General features: G+C 50.6%; 1 protein-coding gene across 1 annotated transcript in view; it reads right to left on the minus strand.

Moving 5' to 3' along the window:
- The window catches only part of LOC144719152 (DNA (cytosine-5)-methyltransferase 3A-like), a 114,484-nt gene that overhangs the window by 6,725 nt on the left and 87,335 nt on the right, over positions 1-20,424 (minus strand). The window contains exons 8-22 of the mRNA XM_078595025.1: positions 17,281-17,445; positions 16,641-16,748; positions 16,043-16,238; positions 14,948-15,118; positions 14,105-14,149; positions 13,735-13,814; positions 12,862-12,974; positions 12,004-12,205; positions 10,215-10,299; positions 8,297-8,442; positions 6,237-6,327; positions 4,467-4,615; positions 3,867-3,952; positions 1,760-1,820; positions 841-959 (exon numbers count right to left, since the gene is read on the minus strand). Of these exons, the coding sequence (XP_078451151.1) occupies positions 841-959; positions 1,760-1,820; positions 3,867-3,952; positions 4,467-4,615; positions 6,237-6,327; positions 8,297-8,442; positions 10,215-10,299; positions 12,004-12,205; positions 12,862-12,974; positions 13,735-13,814; positions 14,105-14,149; positions 14,948-15,118; positions 16,043-16,238; positions 16,641-16,748; positions 17,281-17,445 (1,817 nt within the window). The remainder of the gene's footprint in view (positions 1-840; positions 960-1,759; positions 1,821-3,866; positions 3,953-4,466; positions 4,616-6,236; positions 6,328-8,296; positions 8,443-10,214; positions 10,300-12,003; positions 12,206-12,861; positions 12,975-13,734; positions 13,815-14,104; positions 14,150-14,947; positions 15,119-16,042; positions 16,239-16,640; positions 16,749-17,280; positions 17,446-20,424) is intronic.

Genomic DNA, 20,424 nt, shown 5'->3' on the forward strand with positions numbered 1-20,424 from the left:
GCCTGTATATTTGGAGTTTGCATGTTCTCCCTGTGGTCGCGTGGATTTTTCTCTGGATCCTTCGGTTTTTCCCTCCACATTTAGAATCAACATCACGCGTTCAGAGTATTAGGCTGTTATATATATGCACACATGATAAGCCACTTCACTGGGCTATTATTTGTTGCCAGGTTGCTTCTGAAAAAGAGCCATATAGCTTCGTGGGTCTTACCTGGTAAAATAAAAATTTCTATTAAAAAAGTTTAGTTTTAATGCGACACCACAGTAGAATCTGTATTTGCGAAGCATTTACATGCGACTGCATCTCAAGATGCTGGACAAATTGGGGGAAAACATGCTTGTCTAGGCAGTTTTAAGAAGGGGGGGAGGGGGGGTTTCAGTATTTTTGTTAGAGCAGAGAAGTGCTACAGGCCAAAAACAAGTTTTAGACAACGTGTTGGTAAAAGTACAAATGAAGACCCTCCATAGAGATGGGAATATTTGTTTTACACGCTAGCCTGAGCTCAATATTCATAAAAAATACGTTTGGCCTCGTGTACTCAAATTCAAAGTCAAGCTCTGTACCTCACCTAAGGTCAACTAAACCAAACATGAGCAACAGGAGCTAAAGGTGACACAGAGGGAAAGAAATAACAATGGCTGTTTGTGGCGCAAACCAATAACCTCTTTTTCTACCCAGTCACGAAACAAAATATCTGAGCATGCTGAACCTCTTTGGTATTTTAGCGATCCAAAGAGCTGTGGCTTTCACTATCTTTCTCTTGACGTTATGAGGTAATTGAAGAGCTGGATCCTCTTTCCTAGCATTTAGCTTAAATCAGCTTTGCGGAGTAAACTCACCGCTCCATTTCTGTGCTCCAGAGAACGTCTTCCTTTCCGTTCATCACGACGGGCAGCAGCTGGTCCTTGCCCTGTTTGATGGAGTTGGACTTTGTGGTGATGGTCTGCACTTTGCTGAACTGTGCGGTGGAGAGAGCGGGTGTCACAGGATGGAGATGTCAGCACTTTGAAAACCCTTTGAAAATACCTAAAGCAAGCTTTGCTTCCCATATTATAAAGCAACGATTTGTCATATTAACGAGGAATAATTTTTTTGTGAAAGTTCTCTTTATGGGTCCACAAGTAATTTTGGGTACTCATTATGTAAATGCCATGTACCTGGATCTACATACCATGCCAAAGGCAAGCAAGTTGCTTTAAGAGTTGACAGGTAAAAGAAAAAAATCGAATTTGAGAAGAGGTATCTTCCGGTTGTTCAGGCAGTTTTAATGACCCATCAATTTTGTGCTATCATATTTTCAACGAAAACACCTGTTTACTATGACTGATAGAATACACAGTACATGAAAAAACAACTTTCCCACTCCAATCGCGAGAGAAAGATGTTTTTTTAATTGGGCAGCACCAATTACCTGGCTTGAAATTCATCATTGAGAGGATAAGCCACTGAATGTGCTGGCAACCTTATCAAGCAAAGAGCACGGGTAATTATCAAGATTCCATGAAGACATTTGACCTTATGTCAGTGGATCTTGAGGCCAATTGGGCATTCAAAGGCACGTGATTAGTAAGAGCATGCAAACCCCTGATGCCACGATTCAAATGCACCCTGTTCCGTTATATTTTTAAGCACATTTAAAGTGTTTACCGACAGTGTGAATGAATATCAACGATTGCAAAAATAAAAAAACGAGAGGATTTTCTTGTTCAGGTGGGGGAGGAAGATGAGGAGAAAGCGAGGCCTCTCTCAGCGCAGTACCTTGGCAGTTCGCCCGTGCTCCAAGCAGTCCTGCAGCTCAGACAGGTCCGATCCCAGTGGCCTTTAAAACACACGTAAGACAAAGACCCCCCATATAGCCTTAACAGACTGTTGGGGGCTAGTGCTGTTTGCGAGCACCTATGAAGACCGGCATGGCACACAAGGAGATAGGTGGCCAGCACCTCGCCTGGCCACCTTTGTGCCCCTAGTGGCGATGTTTACACACCGCACGAGGTATTCATTTGAGGCTGACTCGACCTAGGGGAGGCCCAGGACTGATTCAGATAATCGTCACTGGTGTTGACCGTCAGCGCGAATCGAACCCGGGTCGACGGGTTTGTAGCGCAACGCGCTAACCACTGCACTACCACTCTCCACTGGAATGTAAGAAATTTTAAAACGCACACAACAACACTATACGATACTACTTTTATTTCACCAGGTAAGGCCCACTGAACCATACAGCTTTTCTTCAGAAGTGACCTGACCACCCATGATAGCTCAGTGAAGTGGCTGATCATGTGGAAATTTATAACAGCCAAATACTCGAAGCACACATTTCTAAAAGTGGAGGGAAAAACCGGAGGACCAGGAGAAAAATCCACGCCACCACAGGGAGAACATGCAAACTCCAAATAGACAGGCGTCAGGGTCAGAATAGATCCCACGACCTCCGGCATACCAGGCGAGTGAGTTAACATCTCGCCACCATGGCGCCCCCAACATAAACACGTATGGCTTCAAGCAAAGGCATTGACAGTTCTGACATGTTCATCGTGATCCTAATTTATTTGGGGGATGCAGTGGTTGTCTTTGTGTCTCGGTCGGCCGTGTTGAGCGGTGGTGCTTCAGTGCTGCTGCAGCTCCGACCCGGAGGTCTGGGTGATGCAGCGCGGCTGCGTGTGCAATGCATCTTGTGGCCGTTACTTCACCTACTGCGACTCGTGCACTTGTATGACACGTGTATAACACGTGTATAACACGTGTATAACACGTGTATAACACGGATAATAACGGTTGAATTATAAAAGCCATTCCTGAAAAGCATCTTGAAGGAAAGCATCTTGTTGACACGACAGCAGTTATCCCCCACAAGTATTTATTTAAATGAAGACATCAATCATTTTGGCTGAAAATAACCACCTATAAGATCACGGCTAATATCAAGCTGCGTTTGTCAAAACTTCTTTTAAACCGCTGCACCATTTTGAGCGAATCGGTTATCATTTGAAAGCTTTACTAAATACATTTTACGCAGTCGAGATTGACATTTTTATTAAAATTATCTTTATTTTGATAACTGGGCGTATTGGCCCTGGAGCTGCTTATCAGCTCTACCAACAACCAAGTGCTATAGAAGTTAAGTAAAAAGATCATGCACTTGATAGGCATACATTTCTATGTATATCTTTTGAAATTGTTTCATTGAAATTTTTACTTAAAACTTTGGTGACTGCAGGAATTCATATTCTTTGTTTTTTTCGGTAAAGTCACGTAGATATAGGTTGTGGTTTTTATGCATTTAAAATGTTTTGTTATTTTTATTTTATTATTTTCCATCTACGTGACTTTACTGAAAGAAGCAAAGAATACTGTTAAATTTGTTTAAGCACTAATCTTGGATTAAAACATCTTAATCGATGTGCTTCCGTATTTACGGATTGCTCAGCATTGTATGATGCAGTAGCACAAATGAGGGAGTCTAAGAACTCAACTCAATATTATTATTATGAGCCTCTCCAACCTACGATGTTTCATTATTGTGCTGGACAATGTACGCTTGTGTTACTGCAACACAAAGTTATCGTTTTATCGTGGAATTTCAATTAATCAAAATACATCAAATTAAACTCATTTTCTCCGTGGAATAAATAATAATAATGTCAGCTTGACCACTGAATCTGAGTGGGCTGTCTACCAATCTCTTATAACCACGCTGATCTGCCAAGTCTATATTTATCTACACAAACAAGCGAGAGTCTCTGAGGCAAACTCATGCAGGGAGAGTACCCAGCACACACGCAATGCTGGGCCAACCCTTGGCACGTGGCAGGGACCGTTGGCCCAACGTTCCATGTTCACTGGGCGTCACAACACGACCGCTGACCTGTTCATGCCCGGCAGGTTCCCCCAAAAATAGCGGGCGCGGTGAGCTGCCGAAACATCCTTGGCATCAATCATCACAGGGTTACACTGCAACGGAAGGAACAAGGTGCAAGTGGACATTATTACGCAATATTTAGCATTATTAATATCGTTACGTTATTCCATATTTTTCCATTTGTATGCGAGTCTTAAGCTAATAAAGACAATTCCACTGACATTTAAGAGTTATGCTGAAATTTGTCTGCTACAGAGAGCAATGTTTGTTGTATGACGACAGTCAAAACGCAACATTTTTAGTTCTCAAAGCTGGAATGTATCCAATGTAGACATAGACCCAAACTAAGTATACTCATTATAATAATGTAAATTTATAAAGCCCCCTTAAAATGGTTCTCAAGGTGCTAAATGGTTTTGTTGTGGTGAAGCCATTAGAGCATCAACTCACTCTGCTTTGAATATCTGGAATAATCACAGGTGGCAGCCTGGCTTGAAATCCAGGATTCCAGGGCGTGTCGGCTCCGCGCTCTGACCTCTGAACCCGCACAGACACCTACCTACCTCCCTCCCTCCACATTAACCATTCAATGTCCCCGTTCCGTACCTCCAGGAAACGCGAGATGTCACGCTTATCGTTGACACCCATGGCGGCCACGTTCTCAAAGAGCCAGAAGAAGGGACGCTCCTCCCCCTCCTTGGGCTTGGCCTCGTGCAGAAGGCGGTAAAACTCGAAGAACAGTCGCCCCGTGCCTTCTGCACGCGAGTGCACAAACGCACAGGCACACGCGGCGCACACGCAACGCACACGCACATGCAACGCAAGCACGCGCGTCCGCGTCGGCGCGCGCGCGCGGCCAGCTCGATGGGCAGCCCACCGAGACGAGGAAAACGTAGCGACTTGGAATCTTGCGGAGTGCCCAACACCCAGCCGCCGACCTGGCTTAACCTGCCCTAGGGGCCGCTGATGTCCATTGCTGGCGCAGACCGATACGCGACGCAGGTTCGGCTTCTGTTGTTCATCAAAAAAAATCCCTATCGCTGAACGTGCACGACATCCCGGGTGCAGCGCAATCTGCTCCGTTGACACCGCTACTTAGCTACCCACTCACAATTAAATTTTCCGCTATGCCGGTTCGATCTCCCGGCACGGCAGTTTAAACAAGGATGGAAGTTTTTATTTTGATCCGACCCCCGCCCCCCCCCGTGCTTCTGTCCACCCAGCAGCAGCAGTAGCAGGGCATGACACAGTTATTCCATCGGCAGGCAACGTGGACAGCATGGAAGAGTAGGCCAATATAGCCTCTAGACAGGCTCTCTAGAGTTCCCTCTAGTGCAGATCCACCACCAGCAGGAGGTTGAGCTAGTAATTGCATGGCTGAACGTTTATCTTTCAATCAGAAAGGATTTGTATATAGACAAAGTTAATTAGCAGCAATGTGGAGATCAGGGATGGGACAGAGCGATGGGAACGTTTACAATACGTGCATCAGGTAATTCATGTCAGCATTGTATTTAATGGGCTCATGTGACCTCTGCTGCCACTAGGGGCCGCTACTTTTACCACAAGGGGGCAATAAAAGATTATTGAATTGCATCGTGGCTCTGAATCGTGAGAATTCAACGATTCACATATGAGAGGAGATTCATCACAACCCTATTCATTATATCACGAGCAAGGTAGGCAGTAGGATAAGCATTAATTGTAAACATATTAAAATTGTTAAGTCGTATTAAAAAATAAACTAGAATGCACCGCAACATGAAATATAAGCGTAAAGCGCACATTATTAAATCTAGCATTGTTGAATGTAAGTTTGTGAAACAATTCCAATTTAGGATTTTCATGGCGCTGGCTTTCGGCGGTGCCGACTTCAGGAAGGTGCTGTGCACGTGCATTATTAAAGAGTTAGCGAGAGAGCGCTTGCCTGGCCTGCCCGCCTGCCCGTCACGAGTCTCTGCTCGTGCCTGCAACTCAACCCTGATGAACCCTGATGACGATACACCTCGGGGCACGAGGCCAGAAACCTCCCTGCCTGCTTCGCTGCTGACATCAACGTTCCCACGGCTCCCTTCTCACAGGGGAGGCCCAGTCTGCTGACCAAACTAACACACGGCGATAATAATATTATTAAGCAATTAAATTAATCTTGTGCCTTTGTTAAAAAAAAACACAAGCACATTCTCTGTCACTTTACAATAAACACAGCTCCCCCCCATCAACGCTAATTTATGCATGCTTTTACCAAACTTCCAAAAACATGACAGTTGTTTTTGCCCCCATTCACTGACCGCTGCTTTCACGCTTGAAAATGAACTAGACAATGAAATCGTGGGCACGCGTGCTAGCTACTAGCACTTGCGCTGGAACGCCCACCATACAAACCCTTCCTGGCAGGGTTGACGATGGACAGGTCGTTGCACGGGCTGCCTCCGATCACCAGGTCAAATGGCCCCCACTCCAGGATCTGCGAGAGAAGAGAGCCCACCGGGCTCAGCTGTTTGTGCCACCGGACCTTGCGAGCCGAGCGCCCCGCCGTGGTGACTGGGCCCGGCGGCTGCCCCCCTGGGCCCGGCGGCCGTGCCCAGGGGGTGGCAAGTAGCGGTGGTGGTGGCGGTAGTGGCCGGCGGCGTGCCGGGCTTTGGTTAAGCCCGCATGGCGAGCCTCGGCGGGGATTACAGAGTGTTTACGCAACGGATTTGTCAAGTCTGCAATCACTGCGAGTTGGAAAAGTTGGGCGATTTGAAATATGGTGCATCGTGTGGGTCGTTTTAATTCAACACTGTACAAAACACAGCAGGCCTTTGTAATGACTTGGGATTTTTTTTCGTTCTTCGCAAGGCTAGTAACAAAAGATGATTGTTCTTATAAATTTTACAAAGATGGAAATCTTTCATTAGCATTTTGCCCTGGTATGGCACAGTAAGCATGCGTTATGTCATCAGCTAGCATTGTGGGATGGAGCGAATTCGTCGCCTGTAGACGGGATGTCGAAGAAAATGTCGCTTTAAAAATAAGTGTAAGTCACCGTATTCTGGTGTCGTACATAAACAACGTAACGATAAGATACGGAAACTAACAAAGAATACTTTCCAGTCCTTTCTCATATTACTGCTGGATGAAGGCCTCCCCATTCAATGTCGGCTATGGGTGTTTTTTTTTTATCATACTTCACCACACTGGTCACTGCGGGTTTATGAAGGGGTCGGTTCAGATATCACTAAGTCATTGATGGTAGTCATGGCAGGGAAATGAACGCAATGACCTAAGCACCATGGTACCACTCCCCCCCTCTCCCATTGTGTGGCTATCGAGCACGCAGGCAGCGCTAACTCCACCGGGGCCACAAGCCGAAGGGGCCCAGGCGCTAGGCTTTGAAAAGGGGGGGGGGGGGGGGCGACACAGGAGGCGAGCGCTGGCGGTCGGCTGGGGGCCCTGGCAGCGCCGGCCTTAGGCATGGACAGCGCAGGCGTGCGCAGAGGGCGGCGGTGCTACGTGGTTTTGGGACTCGGGAGGCGAGGGCAAGCGGGCAGCTGGGCGGCCGTTGGCTGTCGGGTGCGTGCACATGAACTGCTCACGTGACACCAAGACGCCCGGTCCTACATCGTGAACGATCGTGCGCACGTGTGCATCGTGGCGTCAGCACGCGGAGAGGTGAGCTGAGAGGGGACAGTCGTGGGACACAGGCAGCCCCCGGTTCACTGCTTGCTCCGGGCCCACGTCAAGCGTTCTAGGCCAATGACTCCCCGATGAAAATGGTGCGATTACAAAAATGAAATGGTGGCGCTTAGCTCACACGGGCACCCATGGTTTCTGTGTAACAGAGGCTTTATACCTTTTCACATCCTCCTGTCTGGTGAAAGGAAAGATTATTATTATTTTGTTGGACTGCCGCGAAATCAGTCTCAGGATATAACATACGTTTTCACGATTTCACTGTTACCCCGATATCAGTTTTCTACAACCGTGTAATTATATTTTGCATTTGAAATAGATTTTGTTCTTTGCCGTATTTCCATTAGACATAAAGATGCCTTAAACGTTAATTAACTGCAGTTGACGCAACGTAACGCCCATCTTCTAATCACCGCAACTTTACAATAAGGCACGCACGCCATCAGGAACATAATAAATTATTCAATCAACTACTTCAATAGTCCTGGCTTACTTTAAGCTCCGAAGCGGGAAAACCAAGCACGTTTAACGTGTAACACAGCTATTGATTTCAAACTTGAATTCCTGCATGAAAAATTCATGAACATTTTTCATCAGGAATCAAGCTCTTTGTAAAAACGACAACCGCGGTTTTGCGATCTTGAGAGAAACGGGCGACAAGTCGCTCGGGCTGCCTCAGGTCATGCACCGTATCGCCGTCGTGCCGCCGTGTCGCGGCGATCCGGCAACTCTGGCGGTGGCCGCAAGCAAGGCCCACTCACGTGTTTGCGCGTCAGGTTGCGAATGTCGCCCACGTAGGTAATCTTGCCCTCGTGTCGCACGGTGCCCACCACGATTGAGTCCTCGCAGATCTCGGAAGCCACGTAGCGCTCCAGCTTGATACCCAGGTCCTTGAGGACCAGGAGACCTAGCGGGGGACACGCGCGTGATGGTACGGGCAGCAGCTGAGGTCTAAAGTTAAAAATGAAGCTCTCAATTCTGCTATCGTGACCACGGTTGGGAGGCCTTCGTCCAGCATTGGATGAACAAAAGAGCTATGAATTATTATTTGCGTGCTACCAGCGTCATGTCATGAGATGGCGTATCCATTGGGAACCGTCGCAGAGGAGTGCGTTACTCCACGTTAGAGAATGGACCGAGACCCCTTCACACTGGCGGAGCTACAATTTCCCACGTGCCCCAATGTGGAGAAGTTTATGGAGCTTGAACTTTTATCAAATTAAATGAATAACCAAATTTAATATCATGGTGGAGAGAAAGCAGGGGGTGGGTGGGGGTAGTTAAACAGTGAGTAGTTAAACAGTGAGTAGTTAAAACGATTAAAAACTATTTTTGATTTTACCAGGTCAGGCCCTCTGAGGTATAAAGCTCTTTTTCAAAAGCGACCTGGCCACAAATGATAGCTTAACGAAGTGGCTTATCATCACGTGGATATGTATAGCAGCCAAATACTCGACATGTGGATGGAAAAAACCGGAGGACCCTGAGAAAAATCCACACGACCACGGGAAGAGTGAACATGCAGCAGGCGTCAGGATCAGGATCAAACCCAGGACCTCCTGTATACCAGGCGAGGTAGTTAACATCTCGCTACCATGGCGCCCTAGTTAAACACGGAAGTACAACCGTGGTACGGGTGTGCGCTCGCTCGTTCGTCCGCCGCACACTCGCTCAGCTGCAACGGTGAAATCACAGAAGCTGAGGAATGAGCAAAGCTGGGCCGGTTAATGAATTAGGAAAAAGGGGGCAATTAAAACTGTAATGTAAAACAATTGATTACCATCGGAGGTATGCACAAACATATATATTAAATATAACATGTTTAACAAATAAGTTGACGCTAAACTTTCCCGTGCACGGTATAATTCGGAGGTAATGATTTCTAATTGCTTTGCGTAGACACTCAGTATTTTATGGTTGTCAGACATATTTTGCAAGAGATGCGGAAATGTTTTCAGCTACTATTTTAATGATAATTGCCATTTATATGGCATTGAATACATCAGCTAATTGCGCGGCTGATGCGCAGGTGTGAAGCAGATTTTTGCATTTCGAGGTCATAATATGTGGCAATGGCTTGGGGAGGCCTTCATCCACCAGTGGATTGATCATGGTTGATGATCGCATCAAATAGTACTTCACTCATTGATTCCTCCTCTGATGTTAAGCAGATGGTTTGCTTTGTCTCATTTCTACTGCGCCCCCAGCCACCCACACGGCACGTCAACAACACTTTCTTGCCCACAGTCTCTTTTCCCAAGTTGCTCTTATCTATGGCAACTTTAAGGGCACTGCTTGTTGTTGGTCGCTTGGCATTATGGGCCTGTGGACCTCTGCTCGGCAAGCATCTGGAGACAGTGTACAGGGCATAAAGACAAAGATCCCCCGTATAATCTTAACAGACTGTTGGGGCAAGTGCAGTTAGCGAGCATCTATAAAGGCTGGAACCGCACACAAGGGGGTGGGTGGCCAGCACCACGCCCGGCCGCCTTTGTCTCCCCAGTGGCGATGTTTACACACCACACCAGGTACTCATTTGAGGCTGAGTCGACCTAAGGGAGGCCCAGAACCAGTTCAGATAATCGTAACTGGTGTTGGTCGTGTTTCGTAGCGCAGGGCAGGCATATGAACACAAACAACACACACGGATACACACACGTAGCAATGAAGCCAAAGCACCTGTAGCGATTCCGTCGAACAGGGAGAGGACACGGATGGCCTTGCGCTGGGAGGCGAGGATTGGCGGGTATATCTTTGGGATGGGCTGCAAAACCCAACAACAAGCGTACGGTGAGCATGCCACCCAGTGGCGAACAGCATGCATAAAGCTACCATGTTTCTGGCAGGCTTATCCAGAACACAAGGTGAGCTGGCAACGAATCCGTGAGCCACACCCACTTCTACATAGCCACACCCACTCAGCCACTAGCCCCGCCCATGCAGTGAGCGGCCTCCTCCTCGCTCAATCTCACGTTGGCTCCAGCTACTCCTCTGCGCCAACTACCCAGGTAACCCCGCCCATTGCCCAGGTAGCCCCGCCCACTACCCAGGTAACCCCGCCCACTACTCCGGCAGCCCTGCCCTTTGCCGGCGTCATGAGGGCGTTAGATTTAAATACCGGGATAGCCTTTCCAAAACCACTGGCACTGGCCCTGCCAAACCAGGACGTTTGGTGGCTCTTCGAAGCGTGCTGTGCACGGACATTGACGAGCTCTCCGCGCATCACGCGGACCTCGGCAGAGGTGTCCACAGCAGCGAGCATGCGACATGTGCCACGCGCGCGGACCATGCCCCTCTGTGACATGAGCTCTTTCAGGTGCCTCTCATTTTGCAATTTGGGTTAGGGTTGGAACGTATATTCCAAAAAAACCCAACATATATTTTTGCAATTTATATTTAATAAAAAATATTTTGGATACATATTGGTCATTTACACAAGATCTATGCCAACATACAGCACACAAAATAAGATTATTGTGAAATCAAGACAATTTGAAATTGATACGAAATAACAAAAAATAATGTAAAACGTCACACATTAATGTCACATAACACTTATATATTTAGGGGCACGGTAGTGCATTGATTAGTGCAGTGCGCTTCGAGCTCAAGTTCAATTCCCAGCCATGGTGAGCGATATCTAAACAAGTCTGTGACCTCTGCTTTCACCAAACCACACTGTCAATGTCGTGAATCATGATCCAACAACCCCCACGACAAACAAGGCATGGGGATGCCTTCATCCTGCAGTGGATTGACAAAGGGCTGTAAAGTGTAACAATTAGTTACTGAATGTGGCTCAGATGAACACAAACAGAACTTATTGAGACAATGACGAAGGTGTATCTCATTTCATCTTTATTTGAGAAATTAAAATTGCATCACCAATATTTTTTATTTGAAACATTTCATCTGCGGGGTCTTGCTTCCGTGATGAGGGAATCATTGCGACTCATCGCGAGTGAAACGCATTCCTTCTGGACCGTGGTTGCCCACGTGGCCACGGGGCGGCAGAACGTGAGCACACCGCTAAGCCTGCGTTGTACCCGGTGTCTGCATGCACATGCATAAACGTCGGGGCCGGCGTTTTTTTTCCAACAGTGTCAACCACGCGCCAACGGTGGTCCAACTTTGGCGTGTTCACTGGAATGTGGCCGAGTGTGTCACAGCCTCCAATCGGAAGGGGACGCTCAGTTCAACGCCGAGTCGGAGTGGGACGACTCTCAGCCCATCATCCCTGCACGTTCAATAAAAAACGAGTACCACTTTGTGCGCAACTGAACCGCGTTTGTCTCGTGAAAACAATCATCTCCGCCGCCGACTCAGGGTTGTTGCTCCACGCTCAATGCAAGCACGAGACCGCTCGGCCTCGTGTCCGTCTCCCAAGGACAAGCGTGATGCTACGCTGGGGCGTGCGCGTGTGCGAGTGTGCGTGAGAGCGCGTGCGCGATCGCCTGTGTTCACGTGCGTTTGCGCTGCCACTGACGTATTCCTGGCTGTGCGCGTTGGTAAAGAGGTTCTGCAGCTTGCTGGCCCAGTCGTCGCGGCGCCTGAGCATGCCGTGCGCCCCCTTGGGCCGGCACATGAAGCAGCTCCACGGCTCCTCGGCGATGGCCGACTTGGCCGCGCCCACGCTCACCAGCATCTCCACGCACTCCACACAGAAGCACCTGCGCCGTGCGACACCGCGCACACAAAGACAAAGGTCCACCCGTAGAGCCTTTAATAGACTGTTGGGGCAAGACCTGTTAGCGAGTGGCACCCGTGAAGGCCGGCACGCCACACGAGGGGGTGGGGTGGCCAGCACCGTGCCCGGCCGCCTTTGTCTCCCTAGTAGCAATGTTTGCACACCACAAGCAGGTACTCACTCCAGCCACTAGAGGCCACTGTAGTCACTGCAATGTAAATAAAAATGCCGATTATCAAGTCAAATTATAACCCTAAATCGTAACAAACCATTGCACCCCTAATGCTAAATATTACCCCTGCGTGTCGAGCCAGTTTTATGTTAGGACAGTACTCATTGGGCCATAGAAGATTGAAAACTAATTTCTTGAGAACCGCTTTTCGTGTTTAGTTTGTTGTCCTTCCCCCACACCTTCAAATAGCACGGTTGGCTATGTACGGTGTGAAAGAAGTTCAACATACATAGAAGTGGAGGCGGTGAGGGGGAGGGACGCAGGGGTGTCAGTTTCTCGCAAGCCTCATCTCCGAGGGCGCCTCAGTGGGGGCAGCTTCCCCAAACGATCACCCGCGGCCCGGTGCCGACGGAACACGGCGGGCGAAGCGACGCGGAAGCATGGCGGGTACCATCGACGACCCCCACCTGCAACAATTGCTGTTGCCACACATGAGCACCTCGCCGCCGCCGTAGCAGACGGAGCAGTAGGCTTGGTAGCCGTCGTCGTCGTATTGAAAGGCACACTCCATGAAGGTGCTCTGTGGAAAAACGAAGGTAGAGAGTGCGCGGGGCGCGATCACCACCGGATACATTTTTGCGAACGACGTTTTTCCCCGCCCTCTGCCCCCGCCGTTGGCGGCCGCACTGGCGGTGCCGCGTACGGAGCGACGAGTTTGATTGTCTTGCCGCAGCAGCGCAGTGGGGCCGTCTCCGAGTCACCGAGTCGCTCGTTCAACACGCCCCAGATGACTGCCCAAAGCAAGGGTCTCTCTAGCCAGGTGGGGTCACGGCCCGTTTGACCTCAACTCTGGTTCATTTCTTTGCTTTTGCGCGGTGAAGAAAGACCATTTCCTGAAACGTCGTCAATAATGTCTTTTTTTGTTTTAAAGCCATCGTGGTATTGACGAACGTGTTGAGTTTTTTGTTTAACCAAAATAATTGTACACCAGTGTGGTAGATCAGTACATTATCTACACACCGTACAAGTAAAAGCAACACCACTTTACAAATATCACAACACATGTGTACGATACGCCAAAAGCACAATTGCGAGGCTACTGTCAGACGCACCACGTCTTCAAGTTTATTTTTGTCGAACCTGGTGAGATCTCGAGAGACCAGGACATAGGCTTGTGTGCACGAGTGAGATACGCGGGGGGTCACCACAATGGCAAAGTGAAAGCACGAAAGAAAAAAGCACAGCGATGGAAGCAAACAGAAATGGGAGCAAGAACAAATCCGGCGCGGTGATCGCGAGGCGCGCGACGATGCCGCTCGGCTCGAAGTGCGCGGTCTCACCTTGCACGGCTGGCACATTCCGCCCTCAAACAGCGGATGGTGGGTGATCACGTCAAGGCTGCCGCACGCGATGCACACATCTGGCAACGACGCAGAGTCACGGTTACGGACGCCGAACGCCGTCCCATCGCACATCGGTCTTCTTAAAGGGTACACGTCACAACGGAGTTGAAAAATATCGCGCGCGGTCGAGCGGCTTTGGCACCGGGATCGCAACGGAGCGGTCGGTCGACGTCCTTTTCTTAAAACCAGGCGCGCGTGATACCCGTCGATTACTAATTATCAAAACTTTCCGACTGCGTGGCTGTCACACGCCCATCGCGCTGCAGTGGCAGAGGCGGAGAGGCGTGAAGCTCCACTCTGCTTTTACCTTCGATGTTTCTGTTTTTCCGCCGGACTTCGTAAATGTGTTGGTCTGCAACGAGATGGGAGGGAGGGCGCGTTACCCAGGGCGAAACGAGCGGGCACGAGGCGGGAAGCTGCTGAGCTGTTCTACGCGGTGGGGCCTCTGCACCGATGGGAAACTTCACCTGCGATAGTTGTGCTTATTCAGAACTCGCTGCTCACCTGCGTGCATGCCTGTGTCTGCGAGTGTGCACAGCATATGCATGTGTACAGTCGGTAGCGTCGTGGTTAGCGAGCTGCGCTACGAATCCCGGCGACCCAAGTTCGAGACCAACATCAGTGACAATTATCTGAACCGGTCGCGGGCATCTTCTAGGTCGACTCAGCCTCAAATGAGTACCTGGTGTGGTGTGTGCACATCGTCACTGGGGAGATAAAGGCGCCCGGGCATGGTTCTGGCCATCTACCCCTCGTGTGAATTTCCAGCCTTCATAGGTGTTCGCTAAAAACACTTGCCCAAACAGTCTGCTAAGGCTATAAAGGGTATCTTTGTCTTTGTACAGTTGTGTGTGAGTATTCATATCGCGCTAGGAACCCGGCAGCCTGAGTTCACTTCCCAACCACGACCAGCATCAAAGTGTTATCTGCACGGGTTGTGGGCCTCCCATAGGTCGACACGGCCGTAAACAAGTTCCCGATGTGGCGATGCTGGCCTCGCCACCCCGTCGTGCACCACGCTCGTCCTTAACAACTCATCAACCCAGCGGCCGTGCACGGCTCCGCAGGGGATCTCCATCCCCGCATATCATGCGTGCGCGTACGTGCGTGCGCGTGATTTGTGTGCGTGCGGCAAAAACCGCCCACGCACCCCGCAGGCCGGCCAGCTTGATCTGCTTGGCTTTGATGGGCGGCGGCGGCTTGGGCTTCTTGGGCAGCAGTGGGCGCTTGCGGTCCACGTACACGTAGGAGTCCACGAGCTTGCGCTTGAGCAGCGGGGGGCCCTCCATGGGCAGACGCATCGGGCAGTGGCTCTGCCGCACTGGGGCAAAACAACAACACTCGCCCGGTTGGGGTTCACCGCCGTCTGGTGACGTGTGCTGCCCGTGGCCAATTACTTTTCCTACCAGTTCATACGATGACTCCGACCCACGTGTGTTCTTGAATCCACACGTTCCTCTCTTTTGTCTCTCGGTATAATTTCAAGCACACGCTTCTCCAACTGACCAGATGGCTCAACTCCAGAGCGGGTTGCTCCGCAATCAGAAGGTTGCGAGTTCAAATCCTGGTTGGGGGTTGACTCAACTCATCATCCCTCCCAGGTCAATAAAATAGCTACCACATTGTGGGAAGACAACAGTGGTTGTCATCTGGATAGGTTTGTGGAATTTCCACCACTGGCTCAAAAGCTGTAAATAGAAGATGTCTCAACGCCAATTTGAGTAGGACAGAGATTAAGACTTTATTTGTAATCAGCTCTCTATGCATTGGTGCTCATACTCCGCCGGGACACGATGGTCATCGTGAAGTCTCCCGACCGCTGCTGCCTGCGAGCCCCCTCCCCTGCCGCCCTCCCTGCCCCCCCCACCGACCCCCCTTCACCCCGCCCCCCTTCCAGGCCTCTGCTCTGACCTCCGCGCGGCACCGTGCCCCATAAATCATTCACGGCGCCGCGAGAGACGGAAATAAAAATAGAGGCAAGATTAACGTGTGAACACGCTTGAAGCTGACGTGGCTATTTCAATATATATTTTTTTCAAAATGTGAATGTATTTACCCATCATTTATACATACATATAAATAATATGCCCAGAAAAATACAAACAGCAATTTTTAAGCTCCCTGGTTATGGACGTCAAATCGTGTACATGTACAAACGCGTACATGCACATAAATACGAATCGCGTACGTGTACGAGGACTAATGTTTTCCGACTTCGATGGCGCAGCCCGGCGCGGAGGCTCACCGACGCACGGCGTTGGCGACGGCTCCCCCGAGGGCGGCTCCAGGCCCTTGGCCCCCTTGGGGGGGAAGCCGCCCAGCGCCCACTCCATCAGTGGCTTGAGGCGCTCCTCCAGCAGGGCCGCAAAGTCGCCCTCGTTGTGGTCCATGTCGCCCTCCGGCAGCTGCGGGAGCTGCTTGCCGGCCCGGCGGCTCGCGACCTGCGGGAGAGCCGGCGGGAGTGGTCAAGGCGGGGGCGGTCAAGGCGGGGGCGGTCAAGGCGGGGGCGGTCAAGGCGGGGGCGGTCAAGGCGGGGGCGGTCAAGGCAGGGGGGTCAAGGCGGGGGCGGTCAAGGCGGGGGCGGTCAAGGCGGGGGCGGTCAAGGTGGGAGCGGTCAAGGCAGGGGTGGGCGGTCAAGGTGGGGGCGGTCAAGGCGGGGGCGGTCAAGGCGGGGGTGGGCGGTCAAGGCGGCCCGTGGTGCGCTGCCCGTACGCGCCGTACACGACGCGCGTGCGTGCGTTTTCTGCCCTCCCCCCCCCCCCCGCGCATTAAATGCCATCGTATTCACTGCATGATGTCGTCGCGACGCGTGGCTCCCGCGCACGTGACGAGCGTTCGCTCACCTGCAGCGCCTCGTAGATGGCCTTGCGGTAGATGAGCTGCTTGGCGTATGTTGGCTGGTGGAAGTTCTCTTCAAACTTACTGAAGAGGGAAAGCTTTTCCACAGGCACCTGTGGGCAAAGGAAGGGAGGGTGGGCACACCCCGGTTACTTCTTCAAATGTTTCAAAGCAGACATCACCTAAGGCAGTAACGCTCGTTGCACAATAGTGAATCTGTTCATCTGATAGTTGAATTCTCATAGCTGTAAATTAGCCACATTGAGTGCAGAAGCAACATTTTATGGGATGAGTTTTTTACTGACCGAGTCAGTCAACTCGCTACAATTCAGAATGTCGTTTCATGACTGGTGGCTGCCTGGATTCGAAGCAAGGATCTCCGTGGTGCCAAGCTCAGCGCTCTGACCTCCGAATTCTTCCCGCCGGACATTCGCGGTGGTCGGGCTGAGACCACCAACCCTCGTGAAGCCGTTTTGATCAACCACAGGCAGCAGGCTGGATTTGACCCGAGGATCCCGGATGTGCCCGCTCAGCGCTCCGACTTTCGAGCGACGCGGCCTCCTCTACGCCGACTTATCGTAGTATTGAGCCCACCAACTCCGCGGGCACCGCCACCGCCGCCGCCACGGCAGGCGCTCCCCTCACCAGTGAGAACTTGCCGTCGCCGTACCACTTGACCCAGCGCGTGCCCTCCGTGAAGTACCAGTAGTACTGCTCGGCCTCCTCCCAGGACACGACGCGGCCCGGCCACCACGAGAAGCCCCGGATCTTCCCCCACACGAGCTCTCCGATCCGGAACCCGTAGCCATCCTGCCGGAACAGCCTCCCGTGAGCAGCGGTCGGGAAACGCGTGGAGGGGGAGGGCAGGGCAGAAATTGCGCTCCCCCAACCGCCCCGCCTCCCCCCATCCCTCTGTCCCTGCTTGGCAGACGTGTATAATATGATAACAATGCAGGTTTTGGCCTAGGGAACCCCCTGATGTCAGCTTGGCCCTGTGCGGCGCTAGGTGAATACAGCACCAGGCTGCGAGTGGGCATGGGTCTACCAGGAGTGGGTGAATGTTGCGATCGGGGAGGGAAAACTAAAGACTTTAGCCCCCCACTTTGAAAAACCAAAAATTCCATTTACACAGGGGAGCTGGTCAAAGTTGCTCAATTTTAACAGCAAAAAAAGTCTATTATTATTAACACATATACTCGTACCATTATAATAAAATTAAATGTGCTTTAGCAACGTAATGTGCTGCTCTATATTTGTGTACAGTGTTAATCCACTGCTGGATGAAGACCGCCTTACGCCGCGTCAGTCACGGGAGTTGATTGACTATACTTCACCACACTGGTCAGTCGTGTGGGTTGGAGAAGGCATGATCGTCATGGACCGGCTCAGATATCGCTCATCACTGATGTTAGCCGCGGCCGGGAATTAAACTCGGGTAACTGGGTTCGTAATGCAATGCGCTAGGCACACACCATCGCTTCCTCTCCGCGTGTGTGTGTGTTAGTACTATATCATGGGGAGCAGCGGTGCAGCAGTTAACACGCTGCGCTACAAACCCGGTAATCAGAATTCAATTCCCATTCACGGCCAACGCCATTAACAATTATCTGAACTGGTCCTGAACCTCCTCTGGGTTGACTCAGTCTCATATGAGTACGTAGGGCAATGTGTAAACATCTGGGGAGACAAAGGCGGCCGGGCATAGTGGTGGCCACTGCCCCCTCGTGTGCCATGCCAGCATCATAGGTGCTCGCGAACGGCACTTTCCCCAACAGTCTGTAAAAGGCTATACGGGGATCTTTGTCTTTGTACTTTATCAATACATAAACACGTCTTAATGAACGAGCGTGAAACGAGCTGCAAGGCCAGAAAATTAGAGACCGATTTCCTGGTTTGCGTTGCAAGGCAAGCGTGACGAGCAATATTTTTAACCAGTTCATGCGGCCTGGATCTTAGTCTTATGCACACACACTCCACGGGCACTGTTCAGCTGAAATAACAAGAGCAAATATAACAATAATTACGATTTATATCCCATTGTTAATCCACTGCTGGATGAAGGACTCCCCACTCTGTGCCCGTCACAGGGGCTGTTTGACCACACCGGTGAGTTCGGAGTGGTGCCCAGGACCCGTTCAGATATCACTTTGTTAGACTGATGTTTGTATGCTGAACTTCCTTTACACCACACGTAGCCAACCGTGCTAATTGGAGATGTAAGCTGTAGGCGGGGAATTGACAGATCATGTCCTCGATGGGTATTGAGAGTGTTGAGACTCTATGAAGGGCATTTCAGGAGGTTTCCTTCACCGCGATGTTTGGCCAATTGGATTAGAGAGCGTTCGGAACACCAGGGGCGTATTGGAGGCTCGGGGGAAGGGGGGACCGGGCAACGGCGCCGACGTCCCACCGCCGCACGCGAACACGGCGGCCGTCTGCCCAACGTCAACGGCAGTCGAATAACGTCTCGCTGAGAAAAATAAACCCAGCGCATTCTTTAAATGCGATGGCTTCGTGTTATTCGTACCAGCGCTGAACGAAAGACGCCTGTCCAGGGGCGGAGACGGCAGGAGCGAGGCTCGTTACGCGATTACAGCGTCGTTAGGAGTGGTGAATGACAATTTCTTTATCAGGCATAATGAACCAGTGTATACATTATCGTTATACGACACTAGTGGTTCCATTGAGTTTTAGTTGGGTAAACTCTGCACCCCGCACGTCTCCAGCTCCCCGACTCCCCCGGGGTGCACCGCCCAGAGGCTCACCGCGTCGTGCGTAATGTGCGGGTAATGCCATATCGCTGTAATCAACATATAAATGGAAACCCAACTTGACATCCATTTCATTAATTTGCAAGAGGGGAGATTGAATGACTTGGAGAGGGAAATCCGAAGCGCTGCAGACCCCGGAGCTGAGTGGGGTCAGAGTCTGTGCCACTAGGCTCCCTCAAACGGGCGGCCATTTAGCGAGGTCATGGCGCCGTGCTCGGCTCTGGGGAAGGACCCATTCCATGCCACATTTTTTGGCTTCCCCATTCAATGCGCGAGCATTCAAAATTGCATTTTCAGCGCAACAAAAATATATATCTGGACAAAACCGGACGGCAAGGACGTCGGGAAGGAAAAATAAAGAGGAAAACGAATTTCATAGCTGTCTGCCAGAAGCACCGGTGGTATGTTGATTTTCCCGGCGGTAAAGTACGCCAGGCGAAGGCATTCTACTGGCACAGAGCCCCTGAACACCGACTCAGGTGGATGCCATCAAGAGCGCTGCCCAGATGTGGCTCAGGAGTCGTGATTGGATGTGGCATCGCAAGCGAGATGGCCAGTGAATGTTTCACCATGGGGTTTACTCGGCAAGACAAACACGGGGTCAGAAATCCAGCCGCGCGTCCCACCATTTTAACAACGACGAGGATTGTTTCGAGTGGGTGCCGCTTAACGGCACATTAATGGTGACTTTCGGTTGACCTGATAATCAGAGGTGTGGACTCGAGTCATGTGACTTGGACTCGAGTCAGACTCGAGTCATGAATTTGATGACTTGCGACTCGACTTGGACTTGCATAACAATGACTTTGTCCCACCTATGAGATGTGGACTCGAGTCATGTGACTTGGACTCGAGTCAGACTCGAGTCATGAATTTAATGACTTGCGACTCGACTTGGACTTGCATAACAATGACTTTGTCCCACCTCTGCTGATAATTATATAGATTTTTTTGTTGTAACCGGTTCAACCAACAAGTCGCGACAAGCCCGCCGTATGGACTTGAGCATTTTTCTGCC

This window comes from Lampetra planeri, chromosome 5, assembly GCF_965212315.1.
Source record: "Lampetra planeri chromosome 5, kcLamPlan1.2.h2, whole genome shotgun sequence".
Classification (NCBI taxonomy): Eukaryota; Metazoa; Chordata; class Hyperoartia; order Petromyzontiformes; family Petromyzontidae; genus Lampetra; species Lampetra planeri.